Source organism: Periplaneta americana, chromosome 7 (genome assembly GCF_040183065.1).
Source record: "Periplaneta americana isolate PAMFEO1 chromosome 7, P.americana_PAMFEO1_priV1, whole genome shotgun sequence".
In the NCBI taxonomy this organism is placed as follows: domain Eukaryota; kingdom Metazoa; phylum Arthropoda; class Insecta; order Blattodea; family Blattidae; genus Periplaneta; species Periplaneta americana.
Genome location: NC_091123.1, coordinates 26648365 through 26665241, shown reverse-complemented (window position 1 = coordinate 26665241; position 16877 = coordinate 26648365). Strand labels below are relative to the sequence as shown.

Sequence of the window (16877 nt, the reverse complement as noted above, 5' to 3'; positions counted from 1 at the left end):
CACAAAATCTTAATATTTAAAGTAATACATCAATTACAGGTGTACTTAAGTTCATTTACCGTTCTTCTCCTAAGGTAAGAAGCTTTACTGAGAGATTATCAGTGCCACAACAAGGAAATATGCATTAACACCAACTCTAAAGATTCCACTACAGTTTGTTTCCATACTGCATATACTAAATTTTGGATTGTGCAGTATTATTATGTGTATGAATTTGCAGTAAGTAACAACAGTGGAACTTATGAATATGCTAAATTTACTTCACTTTGTTTTATTTCAACCCATAGGATGACTGTCACTTCGAAAATAATGACTAAAATTAAAATTTTTGGTTAATGACTTTCTTGGTTTCTATTACATTTCCAAGAGGTAGAAATACCAAGTGAAAAGGAAAACTTGATGTCTCGATATAATCCACTTAATAACTTCAAAGTAGACTGCTGCCTTGATTTTGATGAAGTCTTCAACAAAAAAGATATAAATCCAGAAGTAGCAAAAGCCATTGCCCTACAAACAATTAATAGAAAATATCCACAAAAGAACTGGTTGTACATTTACACTGATGGATCTCTCATGGATCAAAATGAAGGAGCTGGAGCAGGAGCTACTTGTCAATACTTTTCTCTTTATAAAAATGTCGGCAAGTACACAACAAATTTTGATGGCGAAGTTGAAGCCATTTATACATCACTTCAAAATGTATTTGTTTGGCTAAACCAGTGCAAAAACATAGTCATCCTGTCTGATTCCAAAGTTGCAATCCAGTCCATCAGCTCAACTACATCCCCTAAAATGGAAAAAGTAATAGAAATTCATTGCATGGTAAAACAAATTCAAATGCTAAATAAAAAAGTGGTCTTCCAATGGATCCTGGCCCACTGTGGACTGAACGGTAACAAGAAAGCAGATATGTTAGAAAGAAAGGAACTAAAATCAACTTAAAAACAAATTTCAAGTTCCCATATGAATCAATAAAACGAGTCATAAAAAGAATAAGTAACAGCGAACAGGCAAAACATCAAAATTCAAAATGGAAAGAATCATTCAAAGATCCAAAACTAATTCCTGATCTACCTCGAAAATCTGCCGTGGCCATGTTTAGATTGATTACTGGTCATGATTGCCTCAGTAAACACCTCCATCGTATTGGAGTACTGAATTCACCTAAATGCTTACTGTGCACCAGAGAAGAGGACATGGAGATGGAGCACCTGGCTAATTGTGAAACTCTTAGGACATTTGTGGACCTTCCATCAAAATATTGGGAAGCAAGAAGGATGATGACTTCATTGTTAAATCCAGAGCATTAGATATACACAAACATTTCCACTGCTTCCTAGTATCAAAAATGTTTCACAATGAAACGTAATTAGTCACATTTGCATATGTATTTCTAATGGGCATTCTTTGTGTTGGTTGATCTAAAGAGGTATGAAAATGGCTATGTTCATATGTAGATTTGCAAGGAATTGAAGTCTGGAGTAAAAATATATTGAAATTTTGAACAAGTTAATCAGTCACTAGCATGCTGCTTATCATGATGCATGATTGTAATGACACCAAGAAAATTTCTGACATGAGGGATTCTGCGATGTTGAGGAAGTTGTTCCATACATTTGAATAGGCTAATCACTGGAATAATGTATTGTATATAAAGGGCAATCCACTTGCCCTGTCTTAAAACAAGCTTTTGACCGTAAGAAAAAAATTAGGTATGTCGAGATAAGTTTATAATGTAGAAATAGTGAAATAACGGCCTACAGCAGCTATATCTCTCGAGAATATCACACTAAATGTCAGGGATTTATTCTTGGGATTACACAGAGGTGAAGAGCAGCAGCTGTAGTGTAAACACATTGAAATGTATATGTATCACGGTACTCTTTGTCAACGGCATTACAGGTTGCCATTGACAAGGAGTACCATGATACAATAAATATTAGTGGCGTAGCATGAAATTTTGAGCAGGGAAAGCTAACTCAAGTTGTCTTTCATGCAATATGAGAAAACGTATTACAAAAATACAGTATTAAAATAAATAGTAATCAATTTCAAGTCAGCAGTCGAAGATTGGTTGGAACATCGTAACACCAATAAGGTATGACCTCAAATGATAAGTAGTAAAATATGATTTCACGGTTTACACATATCTCTCAACAAATAGACACGTATACATATATAACATTAGCTCACTCCCCGTCATACTTAGAGAAATCACAATAGATCTATTAACGGTCAATAGATACAGTATTAGTATCATTACGTAACTATGCATCTGTGTTTTGGTTGTGTCCTTCATTGATAGCAAGGTAGTCGGTCATTTGTTTTTTAGATCACACTTTTGTTCGTAAGTCAGTCTTGATAATATAATTGTCCTAAAAAAATTCAAGTAAATTAGTGTCAGGAACTGTTATTTGGCTCATTATTTATTATATCAGCCACAATGCACACTAACACTCCATTGACGAAAAGGGATAACTCAGAAACTACTTATTTTAAATGTTAAAGCTAGCTTTTTGCGTGCCTTGCGACTGGGGTAGTTTAGTTAGAAAGGGATGGAAAATCTGCGGGGTGGATTACACAGAAGAAACCAGTCTGCTTGGAAGCTGGTGTGTGCAGGCTTATTGTTTACTGCTGCATCACAAATCATCCTGAGCTGCCGCATCACAATATTTAACGCGTAAATATAAACTCTATTAAAATTAATAAATAATTTTCTCCATAAACTGCCGGTTTATTATGAAATTATTATTAACTGGGGAAGCTAAGCTTTTTTAGCTTACATTGACGCTACGCCACTGATAAGTATAGAGAAATGTCATGAGGCTTTATGAAACTTATTTTGTTGTTACAGTGAAAAATAACAAATTGAAATAGATTGAAACACAAAATAATATACGAAATAACGTCAAGAAAATGTGAATTACAATCATGGTCCCTTTGAATGATGCCTGAAAATAGCTATTAATCCTTTGCGTGTTTGTTTTTTAAAATAATGTGTTTAATCTGTAACTACAGTCAGTGAATTATTATTAGTATCTCTTTGTTGTTACCGATTGCTTTAAAAAGAATGTGTTTAATTTGTAATCTTAAGTAATTTTTTCTACTATTCCTTTACTTTACTGTTTACATTTGTTTTTAAATCTTTTGTATTGCCCCTAACATTATATATTGCCCTTCAAGAATTTCGGTATTCGTTAGTTGTAAGTCATTACTTGTGTTATATTTTAATTATTGTAATTGTTCCTGAATCATGTATGTAACTTGTAACCATAAATCATTGCTTGTAATATCTCTTTATTACTCTTAACTGTTTCATTGTTCATGAATTAAGTATTAATTTGAAAGTGAAAGTGAAACTTCGTTTTATTAATCTACTATTGATTATCTTTTTAAGATCGTGATTTACTCTGAAACGGTTAGACATTCTTGTATACCTTTTATATTGATTATTCCTCAAACATCTCATTAATCTTTAACAGGAGCCATTCTTTCACTAATGTGCATGCTTCTACATAATTCATGTAAATTGTAACTGTGACCACTATTTTATGTTATCACTTTACTATTGTTTATTGGTTATAAAATACGTATTTTGATGCCAACTATAACCCTAATATACCTCAGGGTGAAATAGGGTTTATTAAATTGGATAATAAAAAAAAACATTGTATATGACTTACGTAAGGTTAATGACTTATTTGGAGGCTGTTCTAATCTTCCGTCAGTAACACGATTTCTGAAAGAACCAGGACGCTTCCAGGTTGGAAGAGTTTGATCTTCTGCCTCACTCTTCGCTTGTGAGATAGGAGCCTGAGTACAGAAACACACATCACAGAGTAACTTGTTTTTGCTAAATATTTAAACATATGACAGAAGGCGGTGCAAAACTTGGGAGAAATTATATTATTTTGGTATATAAATGTTATTGTTTTGCTTGAAGAAACTAAAAATTAAATAAAAAATCTCATATAGCTCTATTACAAAATATTCTACGTTAGGCAAGATCTTTAATTCATTGATAGTTTTTTGCCCAAGGATAGGTTTCACTGCAAACCCAGTATAAAAAAAAATCTAGAAATAGTCTGTATAAGTGCATTTTTGGCAAATTACAACTAGGTCAATATACATTTAACTACAGAATATACTGTGCACATAGAGAACATATCCACATAAAAATAAAATTATGACTATAAATTTTTTTTTATTTAACACTTATGCCACATTTACAATCTGTCTACAACACACAATAGGGGAGAGTCGGGAAGTATTGGACATCGGGTAATATCGGACAGTGAGTTTCTTTCATCTACCACACGATGATAGTACCTGATTGACATGGTTACGCTTCTGTGATGTCGCATAAAGAAACGTAACAATGTCATTCAGGTACTACCATATGGTGCTGGATGAAAGAAATGCACTGTCCGATATTACCTGATGTCCGATACTACCCGACTCTCCCCTAAGTAAATAACCACAAAATTAGAACTGCTTATTTCTACTTTTTTATACATGTATAAGAACTTAATGTAAGATAATGGATCACTATTGAAGAGTATTTGAAACAAACAAGCAAACAACATTTAAACCCATCGGAAACTGGATTACAGAAGATTGGAGAATTGAAAGAAATTATGATATCTATACATTACATAATAATAATAATAATAATAATAATAATAATAATAATAATAATATATATATATTTTTTTTTTTTCGTTGTTGGTAACTCTATAGCATCTATTAGATGCTTTATGGTTGTGCTAATAGATTGAGTTACTTGTCAACAATATGATGCTGAAACGTGTGTTCAGGTTACTGCCCAGCGACAGTCCTGATATATTTTATATTTTGATGATTGGTTAATTAATATAAACCCGGCACACACACATTCATACAAATTTCCAGACTCTAGACACCCAGGTAATTTTTCTTCTTCAAGAAAAACTCACTGGGAGCCAAGCCTGGGAATCGAACCCGGGATCTCCGGATCTGCAAGCCAGCATGCTGACCAACAGACTACGGAGACAGTCAATAATAATAATAATGTGCACGACAGTCCATAGAGGGACAAGGTCTATCAACCAACTGCTATCCTCATGTCCACATACCTCGACAGGAATGGACAATCATCCAATCAAATATCTCACAATACTAGCAGAAATTTCATGAGAAAATTTCTTCTGCCACAAAGACCCAAACAAATGCTCATTTCATAATGCTAATCTAAGACATGATGCCAGATCACGACACTATGGTGTGGGACATCAACCATATACAGGTATATAAAAAATTAAATCAAGAACACTTAATTGAATTAGACACAAGATGAGGGTACCATTTGAAAGAAAAATATACTGATGAGACCAAAGTAAAATCACAAATTAAATACATTCATATCATTGAAAAAGTTCAAATTCAGCATTCACTGATGAGCATTATTATTATTATTATTATTATTATTATTATTATTATTATTATTATTACTACTACTACTTAAATTAGGGTTTGAAATATATACAAGTAAATTAATAATAAATTATAATTACTTACTGCATTAGGAACTGTTTTGCTGACTTCTGGAACAATGGGTATTCTTGAGGGTTCATCCCTGTTAACCCTGTTCTTCTTTTCTGTAAACAAAAATTGATGTACTGAGCAAATGAATTGTATTAATGTCACAGTAAACATGAGAAAAATTAAGAGGTGATTTATGAAATTTCTTGGAGTGCATGAAACATCTTTATTCTTGGTATGTAATTTTTAGGTTAGGTAAAGATGGATTTGAGGATTGTATAAATAATATTAACACAAGCAAGATGAATAATACTGTATATGAAAACTACCCAATAATTAGATAATGGAGTGACACAGACTTTGTGAGATAGTTCGAGGCACATTAAATGGAGAATGGAGGGAGACACACTGCATAGAAAACCACATAAACAAAAAGTTCATCTTACACTCCTGTTTTCATGATAACACAAGTGATGTCACAGTTTACAGAAAAACCTTTCATGTCCAAAGTTACAATTTTCCCTTTCTCGAAGTTGATTGTAGACATTTCACGTCAAAGATCAGATGTAAGGATTAAAAAAATATGAGATATGCTGAAAACTACCATAGACAGAAAGGGAAAAGGGGGACGAACCAGAGAGATAAATTAGATTTTAAGCTTTCTTGACGACTTAATTGTGGAAAAGATTGATTTTCGCAACTGCGTGTTCAAATTTTATCTCCTTAAAAATTCGGAATTACTCACTAATTCTGTATTCAGGATAATGTAACTGGAGAGTTGGTGATCTTCCATGCCTTGAGTAACACTATCCTGATGACTGAACATTTATAGGTACCAGTTACAAAACGTTGGAAAAATAAAATTTAAATGCATGGTTGCAAAATTCAAAATCTTCATCACAAGAAAAATATAGTTTAATGTAAAATAACTGCGTGAAATGTATAATTGAATTTTTTTATTGATATAAAACATTCCCTATACCTATGTAAATAAATTTAATTATAGAAAATGTAATGTAATATAATTCACGTAACTATGCAATTCTTATAAGATGAAATGTAAAATAAGATTCCTTCTTATGTCAGTAAACAAAATTATATTGTGTAATAAGTGTACAGATAGATCTGCAGCCAAAGAAATTTAAACACAGACAACACTATGAAGCAAATGTTCACATTTCATATCTTTAAAAGGAAAGGAAGGTCCATGCCTGTTTAACACCCATGTACAACAGTCTACAAAGGAAACCACGAACAGCATACTGGATACCCTAACGTGCAGATATTACACTATAGGTTTTACTTTCAATTTGCCAAAGATGCATTCTAGTAAAATGTGACACCAAAGGTATGAGGTAAAAAAATGTTACAGTACTATTAATTTTTCTCTTGATTTTTTCTACAATATTAGAAAAGATATAAAGAAATTATGTGTGATATGACAGTGATGTAAACTTAAATAAAATTCTGAATTAATAAAATTATTATACATTTTGTAGTTCAACTTTCTCACAGCTCCGACTTCCTGCAATTTCCAAGTTAATAGACCAAGTCATACACATTTTTGTAATTGTCATTAATTGCTGTGTTTCAAAACAATTTCTAGATGTCTTTAATTCTAAAAAAGAAGACTTTTATATTGCGCAAATGACCAGTTCATGGATGAATTTCATAGTAATTCGAATTTTACATTTTATTTGCTGCTTACTCACAGTAACAGCAATACAGAGCCTCTGAAGATCAGACTACATCTAAAGAAATAGCATTTATATGCAACATATCTTAAAGAATGCAACACAATTATTTGTGTTAATCATTTGAGGTATGATTTTACTAACCTAAAAGTACTCTTATTAAGTGTAGGCTACAGCTCTTAATTTTTTGATCAGACACTACTTAAAAGACAAGGGAACAGTTAGAACAGTTAATGAGCTCAAGTCGAAACTTCCTCTTGAACAGTGCACCCAGCTCTCTATAGCAGATATATATATATATATATATATATATATATATATATAAATAAATAAAATTATAACGTTTTCACACGATTGATTTCATATGTCTCATCTTCTTCGTGGCTACAATATTTTGTCTGGGCATGTGTAATATTTAAATTACCACCATTAATAGTGACCGAGTCTTAATAAAACGAGGCAACACTGTTTAAACGTGAATGACTTGTGTTGTTCTGGGTAAAAATATTGTGCCCTCTGTGATCTAAGTCACATAAAAAGGAGTATAGCTGCCCATACTCTTAATCTAAAATGTTACTTGGAATGTTGCATTAAGAAACAGTAGTACATATTTATTTGGAGATGGTAGGTGGGCTTCCACTCTTCGTAAATGCCTGTGCTGCCACGCAACATGTCAGATGAGCTTCATACTCATCATGCTTTGCCAGCTGATTGACATCCTGGGGTTACACAAGCTTTAATTTTGTAACCTTACATGTAATATGGGCAGCTAATTTTTTGTACCTATGTGTACCTGCTAAGATCTAACAATGTACGCAGTTTGAGGGGAAGTTTTGGCATGAGCTCATGAAATTCCCTCGTCAATAAAACAGATAAAAAAAAAGGATGTAGAAAAAAGTGCGCGAGTCAATGCTACTACAGGTGCAGGGGGTACATGCCAATGTGATAACATTTTGAATGTGGTGTAACACATTAAAACAAGAAAGAATTCCGAAATAACGTATCAGAATGGTGCAGTACAACTATGATATTGCATGCATAAAGTAAGTTTTACGTTTCCACTTTTTATTTTCATAGTTTCCATAAACACTTTATTAAAGTAGTTTTCATTTCTTTTCACAATGCTGGAAAATTATATGACAGCACTACAGCTATAGTAATGGAGACACTATCTATGGTAATCGTTGACTACTGAAGTAATTAATACTAGTCAAGACATCTCTTAACATATGACTGTTGAATTACGTTAATTTCAATCTGTACAATAACAATAAAGATAGCTCTCAAGTTTATCACAATCTACTCAACTATAAGAATATATTAATATCAATTTAATTCTACAACTCTAAATGTAAATACTTAATATTAGTGGCTTTTTCTTTCTTTTTGGTCCTTCAAATACTGAAACACTAGAGATCTAATACTACATTTATCCATTTTGTTTCCTGCTTTGTCTATGAGAAGCTGTTGCTGTCTTGTGGAATGTTTGATATTGATATCTACACTCTCAATGAAGACAATGTGGAGTGAGGAACAGACAGCCAGCCTTTAGTGAGAGTTACTTTATTTGTATTAAATCTGTAACATGGAATCTCTGATTTTACTTCCAATGTGACTGAAACACGTTAATGATTTTTACTGTCTCTTAAAAATCCAGTTTTCTCAGCTCGGTTTTGAACCACGAACTTCGGACTTAACAAGCATGGCAACTACTAGACCCCAAGAATGACTGTCAATACAATTACAATGTCATTATTATAAACATCTGCTGGCTTTATACTATTATACTGGTAACAGACTACAGTCACTAATCGCAATTATCGACCTAATCGCGATCGGGTTTGTAGTGTGTCACCGTCCCAATCACGATCAGGAGCTAAATCCTGTTTCCAGAACAAGATAATCGTGCTGAGGCACGGCCCAGTGGACGAAAGTAACATTTTAGTAATCTTTGGTTTTGAATCACCTTGATTTATATTATTTAGGAAGTCGTGATAGCTTCTGCTGTGGAATTTTGTTACCCCTTCCATTGTATTATATGAAATAGAAACGAAAATGAATGGCTAAAAAATGAATTTGGCTACTATTAGACGTAGTGAAGAAATTTAATGCAGATGTGAGAAAAGTAAAAAGAAATATATTAACATATATATATATATATATATATATATATATAAAACAATAGAAGGCTGCTGAAAGATGTTTCATTTCAATAAATAATGGATTACAAACTGAAACTGTTTCTTTTTCAGATTTTCAATTTCAGTCTCCATTACGAAGCTAGCATTAGGTTTGATTTTAAAAATATGTTTTATTACAAAATAATATAAATTTTATAGGTTATAAAATCTCTTTTCAAAATAATATGAATAGTAATGATATAAATTGTATCAGTTTACATTGTAAAGCATATAATTATTTTAACAAATAAATTCCCATACCAAGCTGCAAGAAACAACAAAAAAAAAGGAAAAAAAAAAACAATGAACAAACATCAAAAGAAAGTATGAACTTAGGTGTTGTCCAGGAGGGAAACAAACATATATGTATGTACATAGAGAAAATTATTTCCTCTATGGTAATTCAGTTGTTGACCAGACGGGACCTAGTGTGTCACCACATTTTCGGTAATTGTGATCGGACCTGATCGCTATAAGTGCTAATCATGATTAGTACTGTAGTCTGTCACCAGTATTACACTAAGAAACAACTGCATGAATTTTCAATATTAGGTTATTCTCTTACAAAGATGTACATTTTCTAGTTAATTAAAGAAATGTTACAAGCATTTGCGATTTGTGTAGGTTTAGTGAGGTCAGTATTAACATGATGATTAGGAATAAAATATGATCACAACAACACAAAATTAGTGTTCATATAAAACATTAAACACATTCTTGGACATGATACCAACACATATCAAACAGGCCTCTACATACACAACAAACGATCCTGGTGCAAGGTGCTGAGATCATGCACTTCTGCCACACTCACCTTCATTATCACTACTAAGAGAATCATTATCACTAGAGGTTTCAGAATCATCTGTGGATTCACTCGATTCACTTGCGGTCTCTTGAGTTTCTACAGCAGCATGCAAGCAAGAGAAGTGCTTGAAATTCCTGTCACACTTCACATATTAAGCCTTTATTTTACTTCCTCTCTCACTTCTCCAGACTCGTTTTCTTGCACAACTTAAATTAAATTATTGTACAGAATGACCTTAAATTTGCATGTAGACTTCGACAGATTTTGAATTATGTTATTTAAAAAATCATCAAAAAATGCACGTCTACTATTAAACATGAAATGCACTAACACTTAATCTCGAAAGAGGAAGCAAAAGACTACCTAATATTTGTAAGTAAATTTAAACATTATTAGATGCAAAAAAAAAAAAAAAATAATAATAATAAAACCTAACTCACTTAATATCAGAGAATTCATAATGCTCTACAGCTCAAATTCCTAAATTTTAATTTCAAAGAAACAATTTTGAATAATGCATAATCTGGTGACTATGTTCCAGTCATTGAGGTATTCACAGAGCAGCAGAGAGAAGGCCTCACAACTTAACTTCACTTTCCTTGTGAAGGAAAATGTGTTAAGGATTTTTAATTCTGGACATGAACCTGCGAATCTTGTATAAAATGGCGAGTATGTAGCCATTAGCCACCCAAGAAGACTGTGAAAGGTACAGACCCAGAAACAAAATTTGGGCCACCTGAATTTTCCAAGTTCCAGTTATTACATGCGTAGTATGGAACATGAAAAATTCAGGTGGCCCAAATATTGTTTCTGGGTCTGTACATATGTAATCATTTTGGGTTTTGTACAATGCCTAGAGTTTTAATTTCCTCTATATTTGAGAGTTACTTATATGATTTATTCCTAGGATATTATTGGTTGAAACCAGGAAGATTTGCCTTTCCTATGAAGTCATTTATGAATTGCTACTGCAAACAACTGGATAAATCTCAAGTAAATATATACTATTTTATCCCATGATTTTTTTCAACTACTGAGGCTGCAGAGTTGCTAGGATGGTAAATATATGCCATAAAAGAACAGTAAAACACTTAAATGCCCGGATAAAACTTAATCCAACATGTGCTCTCTCCATTATAAATACCGTATATATGTGAATACTCCGTGTCAACAAATAATTTGCACACCCTAATTTTAAGAAGGGGGGGGGGAAGCTGTAATTTGTGTTTTATTTATTAGAAATTAATCCTATATAAAGACGTATCTTCACATTATTGTAGACGTATCTTACAAAAGCAAATTAGGAAATACTATCTTGGATAATTTTGTAGACTAATGGAGGTCATGTTAGGAACATTAAATCCAAATGTTTGAGATGGACAGGACATGTAGCACGTATGGGTGAATCTAGCAATATAAAGTGTTAGTTTGAAGACCTAAGGGGAAAAGACCTTTGGGGAGGCCAAGGCGTAAATGGGAGGATAATATTAAAATGGATCTGAGGGAGGTGGGATATGATGGTAGGTACTGGATTAATCTTGCTCAGGATAGGGACCGATGACGGACTTATGTGAGGACGACAATGAACTTCTGGGTTCCTTAAAAGCCAGTTGTAAGTAAGTAATGGAGGTCATGATGAATGGTTCCAGTCAATCAGAAGGAGACCATCCAATGTCTCACCTCTCATGTCATTTATGCGAGAGATGTAGAACATTTTTGTTCTACCCGTGCTTGCAAAGAGAAGAGTCCTGTGAGTCATTCATTGACGATACAAAAGAATTGTTGGAATCGCAGACTGGGAAGAATCGTCAACAAGTCATTAGAATCGATTTATAATGCATTATTGAACCACTGGAATCGACTTCTGAAAAAGAATTGTCTTGCTCAACTCTATGTCGCACAGACCGAGGTGTGAGGCCAGACAATGCTATAGTATAATGGGATCCAGTATCTAAGATGAAGCAGTACCGACCTTATTTCAAATAATGCATGCACCCCAATTTTTCTTTGCTAAATTCCGAAAAAAAATATGCACGAAGCATTTGCATAAAGATGTGCTGCAGAGTTACCTGACTGAATGGACAACAGGTGAAAAAATTTTCTTGTCATGTTGTCTAATAGACAAATGTCTACTACAATGGTCCTCAGTTACAAGTGTTTTTAAGGAACAGAAATTATCGCTTTCCACAGCTTGCAGAAAATTTAATTGTAACGAGTAGGTGTGTAGATTTATGAAACAAACAGCTAGCCAATTGCAATTACAATTTTTTTCTTCCACTATTTTGCAATTAAGACTTCCTTGGAATATGCTAGTCTGGCATTGCAAAGGACTTCCGTTTATGAGATGGGGGTACCTAAGACAGAATACATTACCTCCAACCTAAATTCAAATATTTCTTTAAATACTGGAATCTTTGAAAGTTTATTGCACTTCACTGTTTTGTCTGTCCGTCACAAGTTTTTGAAGTTTCATAAAATGTTGATCTGCAGAAACATCTCGAGTTTCATTGATCTATAATTTTTCCTGGGTCAGGATTCTGTGTTTCTATGTTAACACATCTGATGTTATATCCCTTTAAAAGAAAGTGATGCTAAGATTTTTACTGTCCGTAAGAGCCCTCTGCTCTCAGCTGGGGTTCAATCTGCTACAACAAGCATGGCAATTAATTAAGAAACCACTAATAACAGCAAATATCACTAATGATAGATGGGGATAATGTCTAGGAGAACTAAATTTTGATAAGGGCATGAATGACGGCAAATTTTGTCTACAGCCCTCTTACTCAATAATAAGAAGTGTTGTAAATCTATAACATGAAATTCCAATCTTTTTGTTTCTTCTGAAAAAAAAAAAAAAAGAAAAAAAAATCGTACTAAACATTTTTTTAGTGTCTTTAAAAATCCACCACCCTTCATCAGGTCTGCATCTGTAAGCCTCTAAACTTATGAAGAGAGTAACATTCAACCATTCTGAACGATTTAATCACTATGATCTATGCATGCAAAACTAGAGCTTGATGAAAGAAATTACCATTTACAATCCAAAAATATGCTAACCTCTAGTGATACTGCAGCTATTTTCCACAGAAAAACTGAAGAGTAATTCACAGTGAGAAAAAAAATCTTTAAAAGTGCACTCTCACAAGCATGCTGTGAAAGACATCTTTGAAAGAGTGCATTAACACCAAGTGCTAAGTTATAATAGTAAATTACAAGAACAATAAAATGGTAATGATTTTTCCTATCACTGACAACTTTTCTCTCTATAAGCGAAAATCTTAAGAAATTGTGTTATACACAAAGGTCAGATTAAGTTAAAACTCTAATCAAATAGAAGCTTTTACGTATACTGGGAGTTCAGTTCAAAGTGTGTCATGGCTCGCTGTATGCCGTCATGTGGCTAGTCGATGAGCCTAGAGAATTCAATCTTCCTACATTTCCGCAGATGTGTATTACTTATCTGCTAGAGAAGTTGCCTAGCAAGTACAGCGTTCATTCAAAAGAGTACTTACCGATACATATGGTAATGCCAGTAGTGGCAGGAATGTGAACTGTTTCGAAACATGTACTGAGGTGAGTTTTTTCTTACTGTTGGGATATGATGAGAGGGTTAAGACGATTACTTACGTATTTGTTGACATTAACTTCGACAGTCAACATGGACATGGAGCATTTGATTTGTATTGTGGAATGTTGCCGTACGCAACCGATGATAATAAATACCCTGCGTACGACTTGGCCGCGCAAAACACAGTTCGAAAGAGGTTATGGTGGCACACAGACTGTACAGACCGCCATCTGTTGTTACGACGTTCAAGTTATACCATACATGTTCTCAAGTTCAGCTTGAACGCCTTGATTAATAGGCAACTTCTCTGACACAAAAGCTGAAACTCGCTTCAAATCGCTGACTCATCAACGGTGACGTCATGACACACTTTGAAATGAACACCCAGTATCAGGCTGTTGGCTATTTGTTTGGCCCTGGATATCTAATACTGTCAACCTTGTCAGCATCTTTCACAATATTCATCGACCTTGTATAAATCTATAAAACGGACTTGCCAGATTTACTTCCCTTCTGAATGAGGCCCTGCTAAAAATCATTGCCCTCAGCAACTTCCGAACCCTTAAGCATGACAGTCAAACTACAGAAAATAATGAAACAGCTAATTACATTGCTCTTGATATAATACTATTTATTACAGTTTAGAACTTATCTGTTTGGGGAAAAACATATCAAGTTTTCAGGAAGTCAAACAAATCACTCAGTTTAGAAGTTAACTTTTATTTATTTATTTTTTAATTGAGGTGAACAAAATAGTCCACTTATGAGTAAGCCAAAAAATAATCTTTTGGGCCACATTTAGTCTTCTTTATCTTTCCTAGATGAGCTCCATCGCAAGCTTATATTTGTGCATCACATGAACAAGTGCAGACAGCAAGCTGGGCACACATATTTAGCGAACTTATTCCTACCATGTATGCGAGCAGGAAATTAACTGAAATGAATCAATTTACTTGAAAAGATGTGTATCATGTTTAAAATTTTATTATAATAAGTAATTTTAGTTAATGCCAAATACATCACCAGGCTAAAAACTAATGTATGATATATAACAACTCATATAAAGATAAATTTTAATTTAGACTAATTATATTTTACTTGTCTATAAGTAAAGATTCCTCTTATGCTAAGGTATTGATCGTACTATTGCTCAATACTGAAACAATGACATTTCCATGGTTACATGCTCCAAGAAAGTTTTGCTGCAAGAATCATATGGAGTTTATTTACTAGAGAATATGGTAAGATAATAATACATTATGCAACGAGCCTATAATGGTAGTAATTAAGACGCGAGTATGTTTATGAAACGAGCGCAAGCGAGTTTCATAATTTTCATATGAGCGTCTTAATTACCATTATAGGCAAGTTTCATACGACTTTTTATGCTCGATCATATTTCCAACTTGAAATTATTCAGAAGTATTCATGTTATTCTTATATGACTGGAGAGGGGAACTGACCTTGTGCAATCTCGTAAATTGTGAGATGTGCGCAGACGCGAAAGTATTGATTTTTTCCGAGGAAGAAATGTCATTGACCTTGATATAATCTAGAGAGTAAAATGAACATTAATCTTGATATAACATTGAAATTGATTTAGACATTGAAAAACGAGATGACAAATTGAATTTGTTTGAATATCACTTACAATTAACGCTAACAGAACATAACCTTCTGCAACAGTATTGGATTTCCAGCCTCCGTGATGTTTTGCTAGTTGTCTTTCGATTGCATATCCGAGAATAATCGATACTTGCACTTTCATATTGCTATAATGGCGCTTTCTGATTGGTTGAAGAACTGAACTTTAATGAATAGGTGTACTTTAATAAGGTCCATTAAAGGGCTGCTACCAGGTGTATAATTACTACATTTCGGCATGGTCGAGCATAAAGTAATTTTCATTGCTATTGCAAGGGCGGTAATTATGATTCATAACCTTCTGAAATAAGAACCTTTTAAAGAAGAAAAAAAAAAAAAATAGGCTGGGCCACTGGCTAAGGAGAAACTGCCTACTGAAAGATGCACTGGACGGAATGGTGAACAGGAAAAAGTTTGGGGCAGAAGATGTCAGATGATAGACAACATTAAGATATATGGATCACATGCAGAGGCTAAGAGAAAGGTGGAAAATGGGGAAGACGGTAGAATGCTGGGTTTGCAGTGAAAAACTTGCTCTTGGTCAGAAAACTATCAATGAATAAAAGAAAATAATATCTGCTAACTACCATGAAATACTGCACTGTTCTAATTCAATTTTTAAAACAAATATTTTGAAACCCTAAAGTACATGCTCAAGAGTTATTTCATTACATATAACATGTCTGAAGCATAAACTTAAAAAACTGAATGTTTTAGAATTCAGATCACTATTAGTGTTAATGGCAGAAAACAGTGAGAGTGTCCTTTTTCAATCTTTTGAGAGAACCCTCCTGCCAAATTTACACGAGTTTGATGAAGTTCATTTTAAAGGTAATAAGACAATGATTATCAACTTATATGCTGATGATCCCTTAAACATTTTAAATTAAAGTACTATATACGTATTTGAAGAGGGGTAAGTCTGCTGCTTGTGTGAATACCTATCTATGCTGCTATCATATTACAATAGCAGGCACATTCTCACTCACATCAGCCAACTGTGCTAAGGTTAACTATTTTTTTTTTTTTTTTTACAATTCATTTTTATATTTCAATATGCCTGGTGAATTATTAAATAAGTATATAATAAATTTTCAATCTTAAGACATATCAACTTGCAAATGTTTATTTGCTATTTAATAAAATATATGAATGTTTTCGCCGTTTGGGGCATCTTCAGATATAACAAAAAACATATAATCTGGACCTATAATAATAAATGATGCAAATAACAAAGAATAAAGAACAATGTACAGTATGTATGCAATACATGAGATTCATGAGCTTTATGTAAAATATGACATAATACAGGATAATTATTGATATAATCTTTAGATTTTGAAATTGAATTGGACGGATATTTTATACATATAGCTCATGTTACAAATAAAATATACAATTATGATTAAAATTTGTCAATAATGTTAAAATTTATAATGATGATTGATAAAATAGATAAGATG

General features: G+C 33.1%; 1 protein-coding gene across 7 annotated transcripts in view; it reads right to left on the bottom strand.

Moving 5' to 3' along the window:
• The window catches only part of LOC138703000 (protein phosphatase 1 regulatory subunit 12A-like), a 227099-nt gene that overhangs the window by 125907 nt on the left and 84315 nt on the right, over window positions 1-16877 (bottom strand). For 6 of the 7 annotated variants that reach the window (XM_069830483.1, XM_069830481.1, XM_069830487.1 and 3 more), the window contains exons 8-10: window positions 10209-10298; window positions 5557-5636; window positions 3684-3813 (exon numbers count right to left, since the gene is read on the bottom strand). In XM_069830483.1, coding sequence (XP_069686584.1) covers window positions 3684-3813; window positions 5557-5636; window positions 10209-10298 — 300 coding nt within the window. The remainder of the gene's footprint in view (window positions 1-3683; window positions 3814-5556; window positions 5637-10208; window positions 10299-16877) is intronic. The other variant, XM_069830484.1, reaches the window with a different exon arrangement.